The 19,302-nt window shown below is 53.2% G+C and overlaps 2 protein-coding genes across 6 annotated transcripts; both read right to left on the bottom strand.

Annotated features, from left to right (window-relative positions):
- Positions 1–663: 663 nt before the first annotated feature.
- DPEP3 (dipeptidase 3) lies at positions 664–5,285 on the bottom strand. Of its 4 annotated transcripts, none has more exons than XM_043898860.1 (11): positions 5,200–5,285; positions 4,547–4,903; positions 4,138–4,264; positions 3,528–3,657; positions 3,299–3,440; positions 2,985–3,051; positions 2,696–2,872; positions 2,319–2,403; positions 1,714–1,789; positions 1,103–1,238; positions 664–1,011 (listed from the first exon to the last, which is right to left on the bottom strand). In XM_043898860.1, exons 2-11 carry the CDS (start codon positions 4,783–4,785, stop codon positions 778–780), a joined length of 1,413 nt encoding a protein of 470 aa, XP_043754795.1. In that variant the 5' UTR covers positions 4,786–4,903; positions 5,200–5,285; the 3' UTR covers positions 664–777. The 4 variants fall into 4 exon arrangements, with proteins under 4 accessions (XP_043754795.1, XP_043754796.1, XP_043754797.1 ...); XM_043898861.1 differs by having other exon boundaries at positions 4,547–4,900; positions 5,200–5,265; XM_043898862.1 differs by having other exon boundaries at positions 4,547–4,829; positions 5,200–5,243.
- Positions 4,806–12,464, bottom strand: LOC122691870 (dipeptidase 2-like). 2 transcript variants are annotated; one of them, XM_043898872.1, is made up of 13 exons: positions 12,240–12,464; positions 11,740–11,915; positions 11,186–11,475; positions 10,779–10,905; positions 10,336–10,465; positions 10,107–10,248; positions 9,745–9,814; positions 9,448–9,624; positions 8,762–8,846; positions 8,042–8,117; positions 7,244–7,379; positions 5,139–5,286; positions 4,806–4,900 (listed from the first exon to the last, which is right to left on the bottom strand). In XM_043898872.1, the coding sequence occupies exons 3-12, from the start codon at positions 11,458–11,460 to the stop codon at positions 5,167–5,169; spliced, it is 1,338 nt and encodes a 445-aa protein (XP_043754807.1). In that variant the 5' UTR covers positions 11,461–11,475; positions 11,740–11,915; positions 12,240–12,464; the 3' UTR covers positions 4,806–4,900; positions 5,139–5,166. The 2 variants fall into 2 exon arrangements, with proteins under 2 accessions (XP_043754807.1, XP_043754806.1); XM_043898871.1 differs by lacking the exons at positions 4,806–4,900; positions 5,139–5,286 and adding an exon at positions 6,792–7,154 and having other exon boundaries at positions 12,240–12,449.
- Between the last annotated feature and the right edge of the window lie 6,838 nt (positions 12,465–19,302).

Raw genomic sequence — 19,302 nt, forward strand, 5'->3', positions numbered from 1 at the left:
TCAACTTGTTTTAATAAATGGAACAGAATTCAAAGAGAGACCCACAAGTGTATGGACACAATTTATAACATAGTTGGCACTGTAGTCTCTCTGCTAATTTAAAGTTTCCATGGAAGGAACTTAGATCTGGCTCTGGCCCACCCTGTGGACTGGGAGAGGAAAGAGGCCAAAAGATAAGAGGGTCTGTAGGAAGCTGAGCTGATTTAGAAGCTGCAGTTTCTTTTCTTTCTTTTAACAACTTGATTCACACCCCTGCCCATTAAAAAAAAATCAGTTTAACAAAAATCAGAGTACCTTATCTGAAAAATGCTTTCTCTCTTGATATTTCCAAACACATTAGTTTATTCTATAAAAGGTATCATCCTGTTAAAAAAATTTTTTTTAAAACTTTTTGAGAGAGATTGGGAATGTACCCTCTGTTACACTCCACGATGGGATCAACTCTGAACTTGATTCTTTAGTGCTCTTCCGTGGGCTCAGGCTTTTAGCGTAAGAATAAGGTAAGGTTCTTCTGCCTTTCCAGAGACAGAGAGACAAAGCTGAAAGCCAATGGGAACCAAACATATTAAGCAGCTGGGGGTAGAACCTAAGACCCCTCACCAACCAATAGCCCATCAGACCCAACCCCTTTCCCGGTGAAGAAAGGACAGTCACACCTGGCTCTGTACTCGAAATGTTTATTCTCAGCATATATATGTTTGTGCCTGGATGACTAGAAGGGAAACTTCATGAGACTTTGCCACAGTGACCTCTGGGGGACTGGCCAGGTCACTAGAGTCATAGGATGAGGACTGAGACGGTGGCAGCAGCCACAAGGCCTAGAACGAGTTGTGGGGAGGCTTTTGGGGGCCTCTGGAGGGCCTGGTTGGTTAGCCACTTGTTTCTCACCAGGTGTGTGGCCCGAGGCTTACTCTGAGGCTGAGTCAGGAGGTGGGAATGGCACGACCTGCCCACCTGCCTGTTTGGAAATTCATCCTCCAAAGGACTCTGACCTTTGTTTTCCTCTCTCACCTGAAGATGAAAGTCGGCAGTCAGTGGTTTCCACAGTGCCCCCCTCACCTGCTTAAACCACTGAACCCTCTTTTTGTCCAGCCCAGCATACCTGTTCCACTTGTCTGAAGACCCGCAGCAGGTTTCCACGAAGGACGCCCTGAAGCTCCTCCTCCCTCCAGCCTCGCCTCAGCAATTCCTCTATGAGTACCGGGTATGTGGACACATCCTCCAGCCCCTCGGGGAACCTGCGTGGCCACCAGCTGGCTAACTGGGGCTCCTCAGCCCCAATCCTGGCTGAGGGCCCACTGTCGCACCAGTCCCAACCACATATGGGAAGTTAAAGGCCGTATTCCTCAGGCTACTGAATGCAACTTTGGAAGCTCCTGGAAGACTGGGCTTCGGCAGCACTTACCTGCTGAGCAGATGCTCAGCCCACAGCACATCTGCTGGTCTGGCAGTGGAGCATGTGCTGGATAGGTCTTGAGAGGGGGTGGGGTTCTTAACAACTGTGATGCCCTGGAGTGGGAATGGGTCCACTGGACCACAGGAAGGACAAGGAGAATCCAGGAAACAGGTCCTGGGAGGGGAAAGATGCCTGGTGGGCTGAAAGACTGGAGTCTATAATGGAGGATGAAGGATGGGAGGACCATGGATGGGGAACTGAGACTAAGGGACTCCCCACTGTACCCCAGCCAAGACAAACCCCAGGGAAACACTCACCGGCCAGACCCATCGTAACTCCCGCTAATCCCGATGAACTCAGATCCCATGACTGCCCTGATGTGGTCAAAGTGATCTAGGGGATAAGGGTGGTGGTGGGTAGCATGAGGTTGGAGTTAGATCCTGGGACCAGCCCTGATCTGAGGAAGCTCAGCGTGGCCAGTTCCCCTGCCCAAGGCAATCCAAGACAAGACAGCTGACTCCATGGAGCTCCTAGCCTGCTGTGACTTCTGGAGTGGCCGCAGGCTAGACACTGGAGCCAGAGTGAACCTCAGGGCCTGAACTCCTTAGGACCTTTTCCTGCCTAGGAGCCACCATGCCTCTGGTTCCTTGACAACCTGGTCACAGGGCTCTGCCTGTCCTGTCTAGGGATATGGGAGCAAAAGAGAGACTCAGAAGCAGAGGCAGTTGCCTCCCCCCAAACCTGTTGCACTGGTTGGAGCCCCAGATCTGGGTTGAGGGCAGTGAAGAGCTGTGTCTGCTCCCCTAGACTGTTGGGAGGCCTACCCAGGGCCCAGGGTGTGCTGGAAGGCTAGAGCTCTCCTGATGGCCCGAGCAGCCACAGGCCAAGCTACAACTACACAGAGAATTGAAGTGGGGCTCACCTGCCACGGTGGACACATTAGCAAACAGGTTACACTGCAGCACCCCCAAGGACAGCGACACCATCACAATGCCACCATTCTTCTTCTACATGGATGAACAAAGGAACACTCAGCTTGCCCCTTCTGACCTGATGGCCTGCCACTTATGCCCTGGGGGCCCTGATAAGGCAAATGCTTAGTCCTCACAGGAGGGCTTGGGTGAGGCTTTACCTCTCTTGGACCCTGGGTGGGAACTGATTTGGCCTTGAGTTTCAGAGATGGGGGAGGGTTAACCAGCCTCAGGTCCAAGGGTGAGTGAGGACTGGACTGGTAGGTTTGCTCAGGGTCAAGGATCTTTGGATGAAGTCCTGGATTTGAGGGCTGGGGTGGCCGCTCACCAGAAGTTGCAGGATGTCATCAGGAATGTTAAGCATGTTGTCACACACAGCTTTGGCAGCCGAGTGGGAGAAGATCACAGGAGCTTTTGACATCTTCAGGGCTTGCTGTGCCAGGGCATGCGACCCATAGGACAAGTCCACCATCATGCCCAGGCGATTCATCTCCTCTATCACCTTCTGCAGGGACAAGTGGAGGATTTTTTGGGGGGAGGGGGTTGTCAAGAGGGATGCACATGTGTGCATACCTGTAGGGGGTGGCTGAGGTAGGGTATTGACAAAGAGTCCTTACCTCACCAAAGCTTGTCAACCCACTGATGTTGGTGTAGAAGAGCTGAAACTTGGTGGAGCTCTCTGCCCTGAAAGACAGCCAGAGGAGGGCAATCTAGCAGGCCACACCTTGGCCAAGAGAGCCTGAACATCCAGGCTCTCTGAACACCCGTCCCACCTCAGAACAGGGTGAGGATCCGGACCAGCTGCTTTCTGGGAGTGTGAGGGACCTGCTGAGAGTCCAGCCTCCTTCTGTGGACCCCTCTATCCTCACCTCTCTGGCACTTTCCCCACCAAGCATCTGCCGTTCCACCCCAGGCCAGGCAGTCTGCTCACCAGGGCGTGTTGCAGGTGAAGGTGAGCGTCAGGTAGCGAACTCCCAGCAGATAGAAACTGCGCAGCACAGAGAGGCTGCTGTCAAGTGAGTGACCACCCTCCACGCCAATAAGGCAGGCCAGCTTTTGAGTGCTGTTCAGTCCTAGAAGAAGATAGAGGATCAAGTGGTCAGAGGCCAAGGCCAGAACCACCAGAGTAGCCCCTGACTCCCCTCCTTCCCCCAGCCCACCTTCGGCTGAAGTCACGAGCTCCAGTTCATTGTAGGAGTCACACATGCGGCGGATGAGGTCAATCTGCTCCAGCGTGAGGCGCACAGCATCCTGGTCCTGAGTCTGGCATGGGGCGTAGGCTGACCAGAACTGGTGGTTGGCACAGGGGTCCAGAATGAGATTAGGCTGGTCTCAATGCTGTAGGCCTACTACTTACTCCTCCTCAGCCCTCAAGGTACTCATGTGTGTCAGTGGTCCGAGTGCAGCACCACATGACCCATGGTACCCTGATGACTATTCAGCTAGCTGCCAGCAGCCCAATTGAAATTATGACACATCATTGCTTGCTGTTTGTCCACGGACTATGTGAATGCCCCAAGGGCAATCCACCATATTCTTTGTGGTTTCAGAGCCCCCACCCTCACCAAGGATTTTCCAGTCACTTTCTGTGTCTCCACAGAACCTGGGCACCCATGCGGCTGGCCTGTCTTGACCTCCAACACCCCTACACTCACTCCCAAGCAGCCTCATGATGGCACATAGTGTGTCCTGTGTCCATCAGAGGCCTGTCTACCAAGGTTTCTGTGGCCCCAGATTCCCCAGAGGCCATTATGTGTGTGTCTCTGGTACCTGTGCACCCACGAAGCCATCCCTGAGCTTGTCCAGGTTGGTCTGGCCGAGTCTGAAATTGCGCAGGTTCACACCTTGTAGCTTGTTCTGGAAATGCCGTTTCAGGAGCAGCGGCAGGTGGTTGTGGCTGGGGTTGTCAGGACAAAGTAAGAAAAGTAGGGGACATGGCCCCCAGGTCATGGGCCTACCCCACGTCCCCACCTCACACAGATGATAGTCCTGAAGAGCAGCTGTTAGGTAGGGGGTTCTACCAGCAACAGCGTTAATAGGGAGGAAGGCGCCCTATGGGGGTGGTGGAGAAGAGGAGTGTGTCAGGGAGCCTTCTCTCTAACCCTTCACGCTCTGGACCTCCTCTTCTGCCCAGGAGCGGGTTCAGCCCCCACCGGCCCGCACACCCCCACCTACGCACCCATCCACCAGCCGGAAGTCCCGCATCAGGGCCCGCGCGCGCTCCTGGAGACTCGGGCCTCTGGGAGTGCCTGGCGCTGTTGGGTTGCTGGAGGTGGCCGGCGCGGTCTGGGCGCTGGAACCGCCCGGCGTGGTCTGGGCGCTGGTTACCGGCCGCAGCAGCAGCCAGAGCAGGAGCAGCAGACGCAGCAGAGGCCGCTGGGTGAGCACGTGGGGACGCTCGAGGCCTAGGGGCAGCATTGCTGCACAGGGCCGAGCAGGCGGGCAGAGGCGGGTCTCGAGAGCTAAGAGGAGCCGGCGAGGGGCAGAGGGCGACAATGGGGTCCCGACCGTCGACGCTGGTGACCCAGCCACACTGCTTCGTGAGAAGCGGCAGGAGTCAGTCAGGACGCTAGGCAGGTTAGCTCGGGGATCCGCAATGCCGCCGCCCAGCGTGGCCGCCAGGGGGCGGTAGGCCCTTCCCTCCCATCTAGGGTGGCGCCCCATTGGGCCAGGCCAGCCTCTGCCCGGAGCGCCCTCAGGCGGCGCACCGCGGCTACCTCTGTCCTTGCTTCCTGCCCTGTACCCACCCTTCCCAAGCGCCAGGGACCTACTGATTCAGGGAAGAGGCCAAGGGGTGGACTAGGAGGGACCCAGGAATCTTCCCAATTTCACCTCTAGGCAGACAGGTCGCAAGCCCATGTGGGGTTTTAGCTGCAGGGGTGTGCCTGCCCTCCAACTGGTTAAATATTCCATGAAATTCTGGGGAGAATTAAAATTTAAAAGAGTGAATTAGATCTATATGTTTTGACTGGCAGAAGAAAAAAATCCCCTATATATTTTTAACAAAAATGAAATTTAAGTATAATATTTATAGGAGACCATTTTGTTTTAGTGCATGCTCATTCACTAAGTTGTGTCTGACTTTTCTGCCACCCTATGGACTGTAGCTTGCCAGGCCCCTCTGTGCATGGGATTTCCCAGGCAAGAATACTGGAGTGGGTTGACATTTCCTTCTCCAGGGGATCTTCCCCAGGGATCATCAAACCCACATCTCTTTCATCTTCTGCATTGGCAGGCGGATTCTTTACCACATTTCGTATTAAAATTTACTTCTGGGGACTTCCTTGGTGGTCCAGTGGTTAAGACTGTGTGCTCCCAATGCTGGGGGCATGGGTTAGTGTTGTAGGGTGTGCCTCTGCCCAGAAAACAAAACAAAAATCCTGCCCCAAATTTACTTCTGTACCCATGTTGACATATACATACACAAAAAAAGACTCTGGAGGAATATACATACTAAACTTTAGTTAATAATAGCCATCTTGGGAAGAGGGTTACCTGTGTGTTATGTGTGTTAGTCACTCAATCATGTCCAACTCTTTGTTGACCCCACGGACTGTAGCCTGCCAGGCTTCTCTGTCCTTGGAATTCTCCAGGCAAGAATACTGGAGTGGATTGCATTTCCTTCTCCAGAAGAACTTCCTAACCCAGGGATTGAACCCTGGTCTCCTGCATCAAAGGCAGATTCTTTACCGTTTGAGCTACAGGGTAGTCCTAACCGTTTTAGGAAGGGGGTTACCTACTCCCTGGTGAATTTATGTCTCATCTTTTTTTGTATATTTTCTTTAGCTTATCTGGCTGCATAGGGTCTGAGTTGCACATGTGGGACCTTCTAGTTGAGGCATGTGAACTCTTAGTTGCTGCATGTGGGATCTAGTTGTCTGACCAGGGATTGAACCCGGGGGAATGCCGAATCTTAGCCACTGGACCACCAGGGAAGTCCCTAGCGCATTATCATTTATGAACTAGGGAAAGATGTAGTGGCTAAGTAGACTGACTGTCTTAGACAGTCCCTGAGGAGCAGGGGGAGGGGTGGGCCCACCTCCAGAGCTGTCCAGCCATTAGAGGTCTGTGGCCCATTAAGTAGCCTGACATTCTGGCTCTGTCCAAATAGGAACAAAGATCGTTTGTGATTCAGGCAGGTCCTCTCCTTGGGAATCTGAGCCAGAATTCCCTAAAAGATCTCCAGGTGATAGACAGTGGGTCAGGATTGAGGTGAGCTACTCAGAGAGAATGAGTAAAGTCCGCCTTCCTGCAGCCAGAGCCTTCCACTGTCTTCTGGTGCTGAGCCAAACGCCCTGGCCTCAGGCCACTGCCAACAGGTCTGCCTTGAGTACCTGGTGTCTGAACTGCAGGGTCCCCCACCAAACCCCAGTGTTGGGGCCTGTACCACAGGCCCCACTACAGAGAAGGACAGCTCATGCTGATTCCATTTCTGAAATGTTTATTTTTGGGAAATGTTTGTGCTTGCATGAGAGGAAACTTTGTGGATGTCTGCATCTGCCAAAGTGACATCTGGCAGGATTAATGGATCACCAGAGCCAAAGAATGAGGACCAGGAAGGCAGTAATAACTGTGAGGCCTGGGGCTGTGTTGGGGAAAGATTTTGAGAATGACCGCATAGGTGACAAAATAGGATTCCCATGCCTTGGAGTCCTGGTTAGTTTCTGGTCTTGAGCCAGATTTTCTCTCTGCTGCAGATGCGAGAGGACGGAGCGGCAGGAGCTTCCCAGCTGCTCATCTGGGAACTCATCCTCCAAGGGACTCTGTCCCTTGTTTTCCTCCCGAACCTGGAGGTGGCAGTCAGTGGGCAGTGACTCCCGCAGCAATACCCCCCATACACCTGCTCAGAGCTCCTCTTCGGCCCAGCCCAGCATACCTGTTCCACCTGGCTGAAGACCCGCAGCAGGTTTCCTCGAAGGACACCCCAGAGCTCTTCCTCACTCCAGCCACGCCTCAGCAACTCTTCTATGAGTACTGGGTATGTGGACACGTCCTCCAGACCCTGTGGGAACCTATGTGGCCACCAGCCAGCCATCCAGCTATTAGCCCTCAGATCTGCCCCCTGGTCCTGGGTCAGAACCAGTGTCCTATATGTGCAGGGTCAACTGAACCCCTGCCCTGGTCAAAAATGGGAAATGGAGACTTGGAGAGAGTAAATGATTCAAGCCTGCTCTTCATCCTTCAGAAGGGCCCTAAAGCTCCTTGAATATTCATCAAAATTCATTGAATTGATCTGTTAAGATCTATGCCTTTCACTGAATGCAAACTTTTCCTTCTGTTTATAAAAAGAAGAAAGGCTTTTGAAGAACTGGGTTGACCCCCTTGCATGCACAGACCCAACTGCAGGTAGAGAAGATGGTCAGCCCACCCCAGACCTTGCTAAGAGTCTGCTCAGAGGCTGTGGGTCTGCTGGCACTGGCTGGGTGCAGATGCTGGGCAGATAAGGTCTGTCTGGTTGGGTTAGCCAAATATGATGATCTAGAGTAGGGCCAATGGGATGCAGATAGACAGGAGAGCCCAGCAAACAGACCCTGAGAGAGGGGAGATACCAGTGGGGCCAGCAGACCTGAGGCTGTGGTCAAGGCCATGAAGACCATACTGTGGTGGGCACCGTGGCTATGAAAGCCCCCTGCGGCACATCCAGCCCAAGACAAGCCCACATGGACGCACTCACCGGCCAGCTCCGTCATAATCTCCTCCAATCCCGATGAACTTGGATCCAATGACAGCCCTAATGTGGTCAAAGTGATCTGAAGGATGAAAAGCCAGCAGTGTGGGACTTCCAGGATGGGGGTGGGGGTGAGGACTGGCCTCTGTTGATTCCCCTTCTTGCAACCTGTAGACCTGATGGGCCAGTTCCTTCATGGCCTGGCACCCAGAGCGCAGAGTAGAGGGCCCTGAGGTTTGGTCTGAAGTGATCCCGGCTGACTCCAGACTGGACTTCAGATTTGGAGTAGACCTCAGAGCCACCCATTTGGGCCAAGATTCACTCTGCCTCTCAGTTCCCTTGAGAACCTGTGAACCTCTCCATGGGTGGTGAGAGAGGAACAAGAAAACAACTGACAGAGACCCCAGAGACCTATGGAGCTGCCCAATCTCTTGACCAGAGGCACGGGCAATGTGCTTTGGAACCCCTGCAGAGGTGCAGATGGGCAGCACCTGGACTCTGTGTCTGACTGCCTCCCGGATACCCATCAGCATCCGTTTCGATTCTGTGGCTCCAGTTCCACATGGCACTAAGAACTGTGTACCATTCATTATTGGGCTTGGGGGAGCAGTTCCTATTGCCAACAGGTGGGTCAAACCCTTGGGGCCCTTCTGAGGTCATCCTCAAATTTGGGCCCTGCTTCAGGTCCAAATCAGAACTGTTCAGAGAGCGCAGGGTGAGGCTTACCTGCCACAGTAGACACATTGGCTAGCGGGTTGCATTGTAGCACCCCCATGGACAAAGACACCATCACAATGCCGCCATTCTTCTTCTGCAGGGTTGGACAATGGACATTTGACTTGGCTCCTGGCACAACCACCCGCCTGTTCACTCTTTTGGCTCTCTGAGGAAGGTGTTCAGCCCTGGCTTTGAGGTCAGAGATGTCTCCTTTCTGGGTTTGTGTGAATGGGGGAGCCTCAGCTCTGGTCTGGGTGGTGTCTTGGCACTTGGTTTGTGGGTTTGGAGGAGTATTTTTATTTATTCTTTTAGCTGCGCCATGTCTTAGTTGTGGCACATGGGATCCTCCATCTTCCTTGTGGCATGTAGGATCTTCTGCTGTGTCAGGCAGGGTCTTTAGTTGCAAACTGTGAACTATCAGTGGCAGCAGGTAGGATCTACTGACCAGGGATCGACCCCAGACCCCCTGCCCTGGGAGCACGGAGTCTTAGCCGCTAGACCACCAGGGAGGTTCTCAAGGAATGTTTACCACCTAGAACCCCCACCGAGAGTTCGAGAGTTGAGGGGCTGTGTGTTTTGGGGGCAGAAGATCTTTAACCTGGGGTTTGAGGAAATTGAGGGAGCAGAGGCTCAGGTTCAGGGGCTACCGGTTCGGACGTCTTGCTTTAGGTTTGCAGGCAAGGGCAGTCTCTCACCAAAAGCTGTAGGATGTCATCAGGAACATTCCGGGTGCTCTCACACACAGCCCGGGCAGCCGAGTGGGAGAAGATCACAGGTGCCTGCGACACTTCTAGGGCTCTCCGTGCCACGGCGTCTGAGACGTGGGACAGGTCCACCATCATGCCCAGACGGTTCATTTCTGCCACCACCTTCTGCAGGGACAGGTTGGGGAGAGGGTGTCAGGGTTGCATTTGTCTCTGGTGCATTTATCTGGAGGGAGCAGGTGGGGCTGTGCATTTACATGGGGCAGGGTATGGAGCCAGGGTCCTCACCTCACCAAAGCTGGTCAGCCCGCTGACATCGCTGTAGAAGGGGTGGATGCCCTTAGCTGAGCTCTCTGCCCTGCAGGGTGGCCAGGAGGCAGTCTGACTGGTGGTCATGACTCAGCTACAAGAAGCTAGACAGAGGTTCTGTCGAGCCCTCTACACCTGCATCTCCCTGGAGCTAGAGGGGGGACCCAAGCAGGGCTGTGCGTGGCAGTAGGAGGGCTCTTCGGGGGATCCAGTCTTGCTGTGTAGACCTCCCCACTCCAAGTTCAGGGCCAAGTCCCGGGGGTGAAGCTTGGTGTGGGCCCCAGCATGATCTTGGGCAGATCCCTGCCTCACTGGGCCCATACCATCTGCACCAGGCTCACCAGGGCGTGTTGCAGGTGTGCGTGAGTGTCAGGTAGCGCACACCCAGCACATAGAAGGTACGCAAGACGGAGAGGCTGCTGTCCAGTGAGTGGCCACCCTCCACACCGATGAGGCAGGCCAACTTCCGGGTACCATTCAGAGCTGGGGGCAGGTGGGGCAGATTGTCATGGTCAGAGACATGGGTAGCTTAATCAAGCCCCTGACATCCACCACCACCCACCCGTCTACCTTTAACTGAGGTCACAAGCTCCAGCTCAGAATAGGAGGCACACATGCGGTGGATGAGATCAATCTGCTCTAGGGTGAGGCGCACAGCATCGCGTTCTTGGGTCTGGCATGGGACGTAGGCTGACCAGAACTGAGGGAAGACCAGGGGATGGTTTGGGTAGGAGTTCCTTTAGAACTTCTTGGGCTTCTCACCACCTCCACTGCTGGTGCAGCGTTCCCTGTGCCCAGTGTCACGTGTGATGCATGGCTTGTTCCGTGGTACTTGGATGCCCATCATGTCGACTCACTGTGACCCCTGTTAGCCCCCAGCATCCGTGTCATGGCACTTTCTAGGTTGCTATGGTAACTGAGTTCCGATGTGACTAACCCGCGGTCTCTGAGGCCCCCAAACTCCCCCACATTCCCCCAGAGCCATGGTGGCACCTTGTGTGTCCCCTTGGTACCTGGGCACCCACGAGACCGTCTTTAAGCCTGTTCAAGCTGGTCTGGCCGTGGCTGAAACTGTGCAGATTAACATCCTGTAGGCCCTTGCGGTTAAACTGCCTCAGGACCAGGGGCATGTCGTTGTGGCTGGAGGGAGGTCAAGGCAAATGGGTGGGCTCCTTCGGGCTCAGGCCAGCCAGGGGATTCCCCCACCTAACACTGTCACATAGACTATACTAGGACCAGCTGAGGCCTGGGCTGAGGGGGTTCCCACCAGAGAGGGAGTGACAGAAGAGGAGAAGGGCACCCATGGATGATGGAGAGGACACCCAGGGGTGGTGTGAAGGAGCCGCCCCACTAGCTCTGCATGCTCTGGACTTCCTCCCCTGCCCAGGGCCAGGCTAGCCCCCCACCAGCCCCCACGCACCCATCCACAAGCGGGAAGTTCCGCATCAGGGCCCGCGCACGCTCCCCCAGACTTGGTGTGCTGGTGGTGTCCAGTCTGGTCAGGGTGACAGGGGCATCCGGTGCTGTCTGGGCGCGGGTTACCAGTCGCAACAGCAGCCACAGCAGGAGCAGCAGAGGCCGCTGGGTGAGCACGTGGGGATGCTCGAGGCCCCCACTCGGCATGCTGCACAGGGCCGGGCAGGCGGGTCTGAGAGCGGTGGGGGTGCTGGGGTTCTGCCAGTCAACACAGATCATGCAGTGGCACAGCCTCTGGGAGAGGGGCATGGAGGGAGGGGACACAGAGTCACAGGACCCTGCGACCCCTGTGCAGAGAGCCGTAATCCGCAAAGTACGGGTGCCATGGGGGCCCGAACTACCCTCCTGCCCTCTGCTAAGAGGTGGCTCTTGTGGGCTAAGGTGGCCTCCACCTTGAGCCCATTCCCCTCCCATCTTGGGTTCCCTCTGCCCCCGCCCCTCTCCCGACCCCTCTATTCCGAGGGGGCCACCCTAAATTGCTCTCCCCCTGCCTCTAACCTTGCTGTCCAAGAGAGAGTCCAGGGCGCTTCTGTGAGAGAGTGGCCTTCAGCCCCAGGCAGCCCCTCCCAGGAGCACAGCTTGTCTCCATCTGTCTGCAGCCTGCCCCGCCCACCCCAGGGCCGCGTGCCAGTGTCTCTGTGTCCCCGTTGATCTGGGCTCCCAGTTTCCAGGTGCTGGGCCACATGGGGTGGGTGTGAGGGAGGAGATAGTTTTTAGAAATGGAGGGTTAACCTTGTGGATTCTAGATTCAGGAAGGGCCCCTCTGCCCCCGACCTTCCGTCTCCCCCTACTTGACTCCCCAGCGTGCGTGACCATTCTCAGGAGACTTCAGCCAGCAACTGGGAACTGTCAGGGGCACCCCTCCCCCATTTCCCCCAGTCACCCTCTGGAAAGAGCGCCTTCAGGAGTTGCTGCACTTCTCCAGGGCCTCACTTGAGGAACTTTGGGGATGTGAACCGAACAACTATCTGGGAAGGGTCAAGGACCCTTTTACTCACCAGAGCAAGAACCTGGTAGGTAGGCTATTGAGTGGAAGGAATTGAAGTCACTTCCATGACAGGAGATTCCCCACCCCAAGAAGCTTCCTCCCAGGGTTGTGGGCTGACCTGCTGGCCAGGATCCAGGATCCCTCCTACCTCAGTGTAGAAGGCCTGGCACCTGGGTTCTGCTGCTACAGTCGCTGTATCTCATGGGCCTTGTGGCTCTAGCTCTCCCAGAAACCACAAGGTCTAAGTTCCTGTGCTTGCTCCGAGGCCCCACCCAATTCCTCATTTCTAGTTTCAGGCCCTCACCCTAGCTGACTCCTCTAGGAACAGCCCCCCTCCCACCACCACCACACACATACACTGAGGATGTGCCTTCTCACAGAAGCTCAGCCACTGAGATGCTTTCGGAACTGTGCCCAAACTCCTTCATCTCCAGCCTCTCAAATTTCTGCTCTGATCCTTGGTGCCCCATGGAGCTGTTCGGCCTTTGGAAACTTTCCCGGGTGGCAGGAGTGACTAGCTTAGGGGTAGGGACCTAAGTCTGAGTGCTGGAGACCCTAGAAACCTCTCTAAAAATGAAATGAGTAAAACTCTTCCAGCAGAACTAGAGGTCCTGGTCTACCTGTGAGGGGAAGGGTCCCTGCTTGTGTATATTTCAAGGCTCATGTATATTGCATTTGACATTGCCCAGTGCCTACAGGCCAGAAGGAAGGGCACACTGGTGGTGCTATGTTGGAGGTGAGTCTGCCTCCTGCTCACTGCAGCCTGCAGAGCGTGTGTCCCCTCGGGCTCTGCCTCAGAGAACAGCAGGGTGTATCCCTGCCCTGGGCACCCAAACTCAGACCTGGCTCCTTTCCCTCCCCTTGCTGGTCAGCAGCCCCCAGAGTCACTCTCACAGTGGGGAGAGGGAGGAGAAATTCTTGGGCTGGTTTCCAGGCAAAAAAAAATATGAGTTTGGGGGATAAACAGTTCATTCCACTCTTGATAGACCTCCAGGAAGTGCAGACAAACAGCAGCTGCTGACAGAGGAATGAAAAGAGAAAATTTAGCCTTTTTTTTTCTTTCTTTTTTTAGCTATTCTGCAGGGGCCAGATGTCTAGACAGGCTGTTTTGACCTAGAGGAGGTAGGCACCATTACTGTAGAAGATTAGCCAGGCAACAAATTTTCTGTAACGTTCAGCTTCAGTCCTTAAACAGGCTGGCGCTGGTGGCCATGGCCTTGAGGTGACCATATAAAGCTGATCATGGAAACACACACACATGTGCATTCTTATATACTCAGGGGCATGGGAGTACTCACACCCAAGTGGCAAGCAGATTTTAGCCAACAAAGTGACATGTCGTTCCCTTAACCTCACCAAGGCATCTTCATGCCCCGTCCCTGCCAGGGGCAAATGAGCACACTAGCAAAGTCTTGTCCTCTAGGAGCCCCCCGGACACAGGGACAGTTTGGGGGCAGAGGTTATGACAGAAGTTTTCCAGGTGCCGCCGACAATGGGCGGAAGTGAAAAGAGGATGGAGGCAGAGAAGCCCAGGGCCTGGCTCCAGAGCTGACCTGAATGTCATCCATGATACCCTCTACTCTCTGCCCACCCCTCCCCTTTCAGGGCATCTTCAAGTTCTGCTGATTCAACCTCCAAACATCTCCCGGGTATGTCTCCTTTCCATGCCCACTGTTCCTTCCCCAGTACAGGTCATTTTCATCTCTCACCTCCTTCTGGTCTCCCCACCTCCAGTTCATTTCCCACAGAGCAGGCATACCCCATCTCTCTTTGAAAAATCTGGTGCCATCCTCCTGCCCAAAGTTTTTCTGTGGCTTCTTGTTGCTCCTAAACCTAGGATTCCTTTATTTGACTTTCAAGTCCTGGGGAGTCTGCCCTCACCTGCTTCTCCAGTTTCAACAAATAACACAAACCTCTAAGATCCCCTGGAGAAGGAAATGGCAGTCCACTCCAGTAGTCTTGCCTGGAAAATCCCGTGGACAGAGGAGCCTGGTGGGCTACTGTCTGTGGGGTCGCAAGAGTTGGACACGGTCTTAGCGACTAAACCACCACCACCACCACTCTGCCCCCTATTTTCTGGCCACACCAGCCATGCTGCCCCTCAGCCTCCAAATGGTGGCGCTGTTGAGGCAGGGCCAGGGGAGGAAATCTTGCCATCAGGAAGGGTTGAACATACCGTGGGGAACTCTGCCACATCCAAACCCTCTTTGGCAACTTACCCTCTCTAAAAACAGGGACGTGAGTGAACCTCTCAGACTGCTCAGGTTCAGGTTTGCTGGGACCTCTCCCTCTTCCTCCCCACCCCACCCTGCCCCAGCAGTCAGAAGTGGTTGCCCCTGTTGGAGCTGGCAAGTGAACTCCCCAAGGCCACGACCACCACATTCTGGCACCTGGCACCACACCTGAGCACAGCAAGCACTTGACCAGCATTCAGTGAAAAGTGCGTTGACTAGGAGCGCAGGGGGCTGCGCCTTCCCTTCCTTCCCAGAACGAGGAGATGTGGCAGCAGTGACGGTGCATCAGGGAAGCCAGAGTTACTGCGTGCCCAGAGCTATGCTACGAGTTAGGAGCACACAGTGCATTCAGTCTTCACAATAGCCCACGAGGTAGGTTTTTACCAACCTTATATTTTTTCTGATAGATTTTTTTTGTTTTAAAATTGAATTATAGTTGATTTGGGCTTCCCTGGTGGCTCAGATGGTAAAGAATCTGCCTGCAATACAAGAGACCTGGGTTTGATCCTTGGGTCGGGAAGATCCGCTGGAGAAGGGAATGGCTACCCACTCCAGTGTTCTTGCCTGGAGAATCCCATGGACATTGGAGCCTGGCAGGCTACAGTCCATGGGGTCGCAAAGAGTCAGACACAACTGAGCGACTGACACTTTCACTTTTTCACTATGGCTGATTTACAAAGTTGTGTTGTTTCAGGTTACAGCAAGGTGATTCAGCCACACATGCACACACAGATACGTGTGTATATTTTTTTCTTTTTCAGATTCTTTTCCGTTATGTGTTGGTGTGATGTTTAGTCACTAAGTTGTGTCTGACTCTTTTGTGACCCCATGGACTGTAACCTGCCAGGCTCCTCTGTCCATGGGATTTCCCAGGGAAGAATACTGGAGTGGGTTCCCATATCCTTCTCCAGGGGATCTTCCTGACCCAGGGATGGAACCTGCATCTCCTGCATTGGCAGGCAGATTCTTTACCACTGAGCCACCAGGAAAGCCTCTTTTCCCTTAGAGGTTATTACAAAATACTCAATATAGTTCCCAGTGCTATACGATAGGTCCTTGTTAGTTGTGTTTTATATACAGTAGTGTGTATATGTTAATCTCAAGCTCCTTATTTATCCCCATGCCTCCCAATTGGGGGCAGCTTGTAAGGACAATGAAACTAAGAGTCTATGAAGGAGAAATATCCTTAGTCTTCTGTTGTCTGGGGCTCTTTGGGACCCCAAGCCAGACCTACTCAGACTTTGTCTCTTCTGGCTCATCCTCTGTGTGTGCTCCAGGCCCTGACGGGCCAGAACTCTGAAGAATGACAGCCAGCTGTTTGGTCAAGTCTGCCATGTCTGACCTTGCATACCTCCTGTTCACTGCTGCCGGGCTCACCAGGGTTGGCTCTGTCTTCAGTGAGGAGAATTCATGGTTCATAAGGCAGGCACTTGGGGAAGCCAGCAGTGGTAGGCAGAGTAGCCCACTGGCCCTGGGGTGGAACCTTCCTTAAACCTGGCTGAGGAGGAGGACAGGTGTGGGGAGACCAGCTGCTGGGCAGGCACATGATCACAGTGGTGCTCTCCTGGCAAGTCAGATAGAGTTCTTTCGATGTCTCGACTTCCAGCTGCTACCTCTTTTGAGGAGAATCACTTCCATCCATCTCTTTTTACTGATATCCTTTTCTGATTACCTGCCGGTGCTGGCCTTTCGCTGAGGTGTGCAGTGAGAGGGTGGACGAGTCTCCAGTGATCTATCACATGTGCTGGCATAACACACAGAAGAGTTGGCTGTGGGGGCTCCAGGTGCTGGGAGCCAGCCCTGAGCAAGCAAACGTTTGCTCGACAACATACGTGAATGCTCATTTAGCCTCGAGTTCGGACTTGCTGTCTCTTTGTTCAGCCTAGCCTGCTCATCTTTCAGGCCTGTCAGACCCGTCCTCCACAACACCATGCTGCACACAGGACACCCTACCCCAGACCTGCCCGCCCCGCTCCCTGCTTTTATGTGGGAAGCTTGCCCTCCTCTGCCTGACTTCAGGGCTTGCCCAAACTAGTTCACCCTGTGAAGCTGACCACCTGAGTCCTCGCTGATTCCAAATCTGGCTGAACATAGGCTCCATCTGAGAAGTTTTTATTTCTTTTTACCTATTAGGGAAAACGTTCAAACTTATGAAAAAGTAGACAGAAGAGTATATTGAACCCCTTTGTACCCATTGCTTAGCTTCAACAGTTATCAACTAATGCCCTATCTTATTTCATTTATACCTTACCCATCCACTTTCATAGGATATTTTAAAGCAAATCAGGCATTTATTTCATCCATATTTAAGATTCCATCTCTAAAAGACAGGTGTGTTAGTCGCTCAGTCATGTCTGACTCTTTGTGACCCCATGGACTCTAACCCACTAGGCTCTTCTGTCCATGAGATTCTCCAGGCAAGAAAACTGGAGTGGGTTGCCAGTTCCTTCTCCAGGGGAACTTCCTGAGGGACTCTTTTTAAAAGTCGGATCCTGGCAAAGGATCTGAATAGACATTTTCCCAAAGAAGACATACAGATGGCCAAGAGGTATATGAAAATGTGCTGAGCGTCACTAACCATCGGGGAAATGCAAATCAAAACCACAATGACTTGTCACCTCACACCTGTTAGGATGGCTGTTATCAAAAAAAGAAAACAAGTGTGAGAGGACCTGAAGTGAAGGGAACCCTTGCACACTGTTGGTGGGAATTAAATTGGTACAGTCACTATGGAAAATATTTTGAAAGTTCCTCAAAAAAAATAAAAATAAGACTATCAGATGATCTAGCAATTCCACTTCTGGGCATTTACCCAAAGGTAACAAAAAACACTAATTCACGATATTTGCACCCCCATGTTCACTGCAGCATTATTTACAAGAACCAAATATGGAAGCCACCTAAGTGTCCATCATGGATGAGTGGATAAAGATGTGGTATATACATCCAATGCGCTGATGAGGGAGGTTGGCCTGAGATACAGGCCCAAACCCTGTATTCTTTCTTCTCTCCTAATATTCCCCTGCCCCAACTTTCCAGGACCAACTGTCCCCTTAACTGCTGAGAGAGGCATTCCACCAGTAACATCCAGCAACTCACTGCCATGGCACACAGCAGTCAGAGTGGTCTTTCTAGCACCTGCGTCAGATCACTTCACTCCCCTGCTCAAATCCTTTCCACAACTTCCCATCACACTTAAGAGTCACACTCTTCAGTATGGCTGATGAGGCCTACTGTGATCTGGCCTGTTCCTACTTCTCCAACCACATCTTTCATTCTCTTTCCTCCCTGGTCACACTGGCCCTTCTGCTGGTCCTAGTACACGCCAGCCTCACTCCTACCTCAAGGTCTTTGTACTTGCCATGTCCTCCTTCGGAAATTCTCTTCTTCAGCTCCTCACAGGATTCTTTCACTTGCATCTCCACTGAAATGTCAGCTCCTCAAAGAAGCCTTCCCTGACTACCTGGTATAACATAGCAACCCCTCATCGCTCCACCCCATTATCCTGTTCTACTTTTCTGTATAGCAATTATAATTTCTTGAAATTATTGTTTGTGTCTCCTTTCAGGTTGTGGGTGCCATGAGAAGAGGGTGTTCGATCATCTCATTCACCTAAACGCCTCAGGCAACCAGCACAGCGGCTGGTATGTAACGGGTGCATGTCTACTTGCTAAGTTGCTTCAGTCATGTCCGACTCTTTGCAGCCCAGTGGATTGTAGCCCACCAGGCTCCTCTGTCTCCAGGCAGGAATACTGGAGTGGGTTGCCATGCCCTCCTCCAGGGGATCTTCCCAACAAACGGGTCGAAACTGCATCTCTTAGGTCTCCTGCATTGGCAGGCAGGTTCTTTACCACTAGCACCACCTGGGTACTCAGTATTTGTTGAATAAATGGATTGACAGATGGAATGGCATGTTCCCAGTCCTTCCTCTTTTCTCCTTACACACACACACCACACACACACACCCACACTGGCTCTACATTTCTTTCTCTTTTTTTCCGGCTCTACATTTCTTAAAGAACCTGCCTACATCCTGCCCCAATTTGCACAGGTGTCATTGCAGGAGTCGCATAGGTAGAAACTACCCCTAAGGGTCTTTTTAGAGGCAGAAGTTCTCAAAGGACCAGGAGCCCCATGTGGGAATATGCTTAAACGAAACAGGGAGGTTTGGGACCTGGCCTTAGATAACTTGGATTTCAAGTCAGACACTGTTACAGAAAAACATTTTATTGAGCGGTAAGGGACCCCGTTGGGGCCAGAAAGGGCTGGGAATAAAGGAGCATATGAGCCTTGGGGAGGGGTGGCTGCCACTTGACTCTCCATCATGTTCTTGCTCCAGGAAGCAGGCCTTCCTGGGTCTCTTTATCCTGCCTCCTGATCCAAGGCAGGAGGCTCTTTGGGAAGTCGCACATTGCTTCTTTCAGTTTTGAAAAGCCCAGCTCCCCTTGGTGTGTGGTGGCAGCAGCTGGCCAGTGGCTCAGGCAGGAGCCTCTGTGGTAGACAGGGCCCCTGCGAAGGCCACTCCACACTTCTCTCTGCTTCTGGGTCCTCCTTGGCTCACAGTGTGCAGATTGTTCTTTCTTCTGCCCACAAAGGGGCTCCCAAGAATCGAGCAGAGGAACATCAGGTTTTCTTCCAGACCAGCTTCAGTCCTGGGATGTTCAGAGGAGACTCTCAACTCTGTTTCTGAGGTTCCTTGCTCATGGCTGTTTAGTGTGGAAGGAGGCTCCTGGTTGAGGAAGGAAGGGTCAGACAGAATGGCACAGATTCTAATCTGTGGCAGTGGGGGTCACTGCAGGAAGCAGCATTTAAACCATTGCCCTCTCTTCAGAGTGTGGC

The sequence above is a fragment of the Cervus elaphus genome, chromosome 4, assembly GCF_910594005.1.
Source record: "Cervus elaphus chromosome 4, mCerEla1.1, whole genome shotgun sequence".
In the NCBI taxonomy this organism is placed as follows: Eukaryota; Metazoa; Chordata; class Mammalia; order Artiodactyla; family Cervidae; genus Cervus; species Cervus elaphus.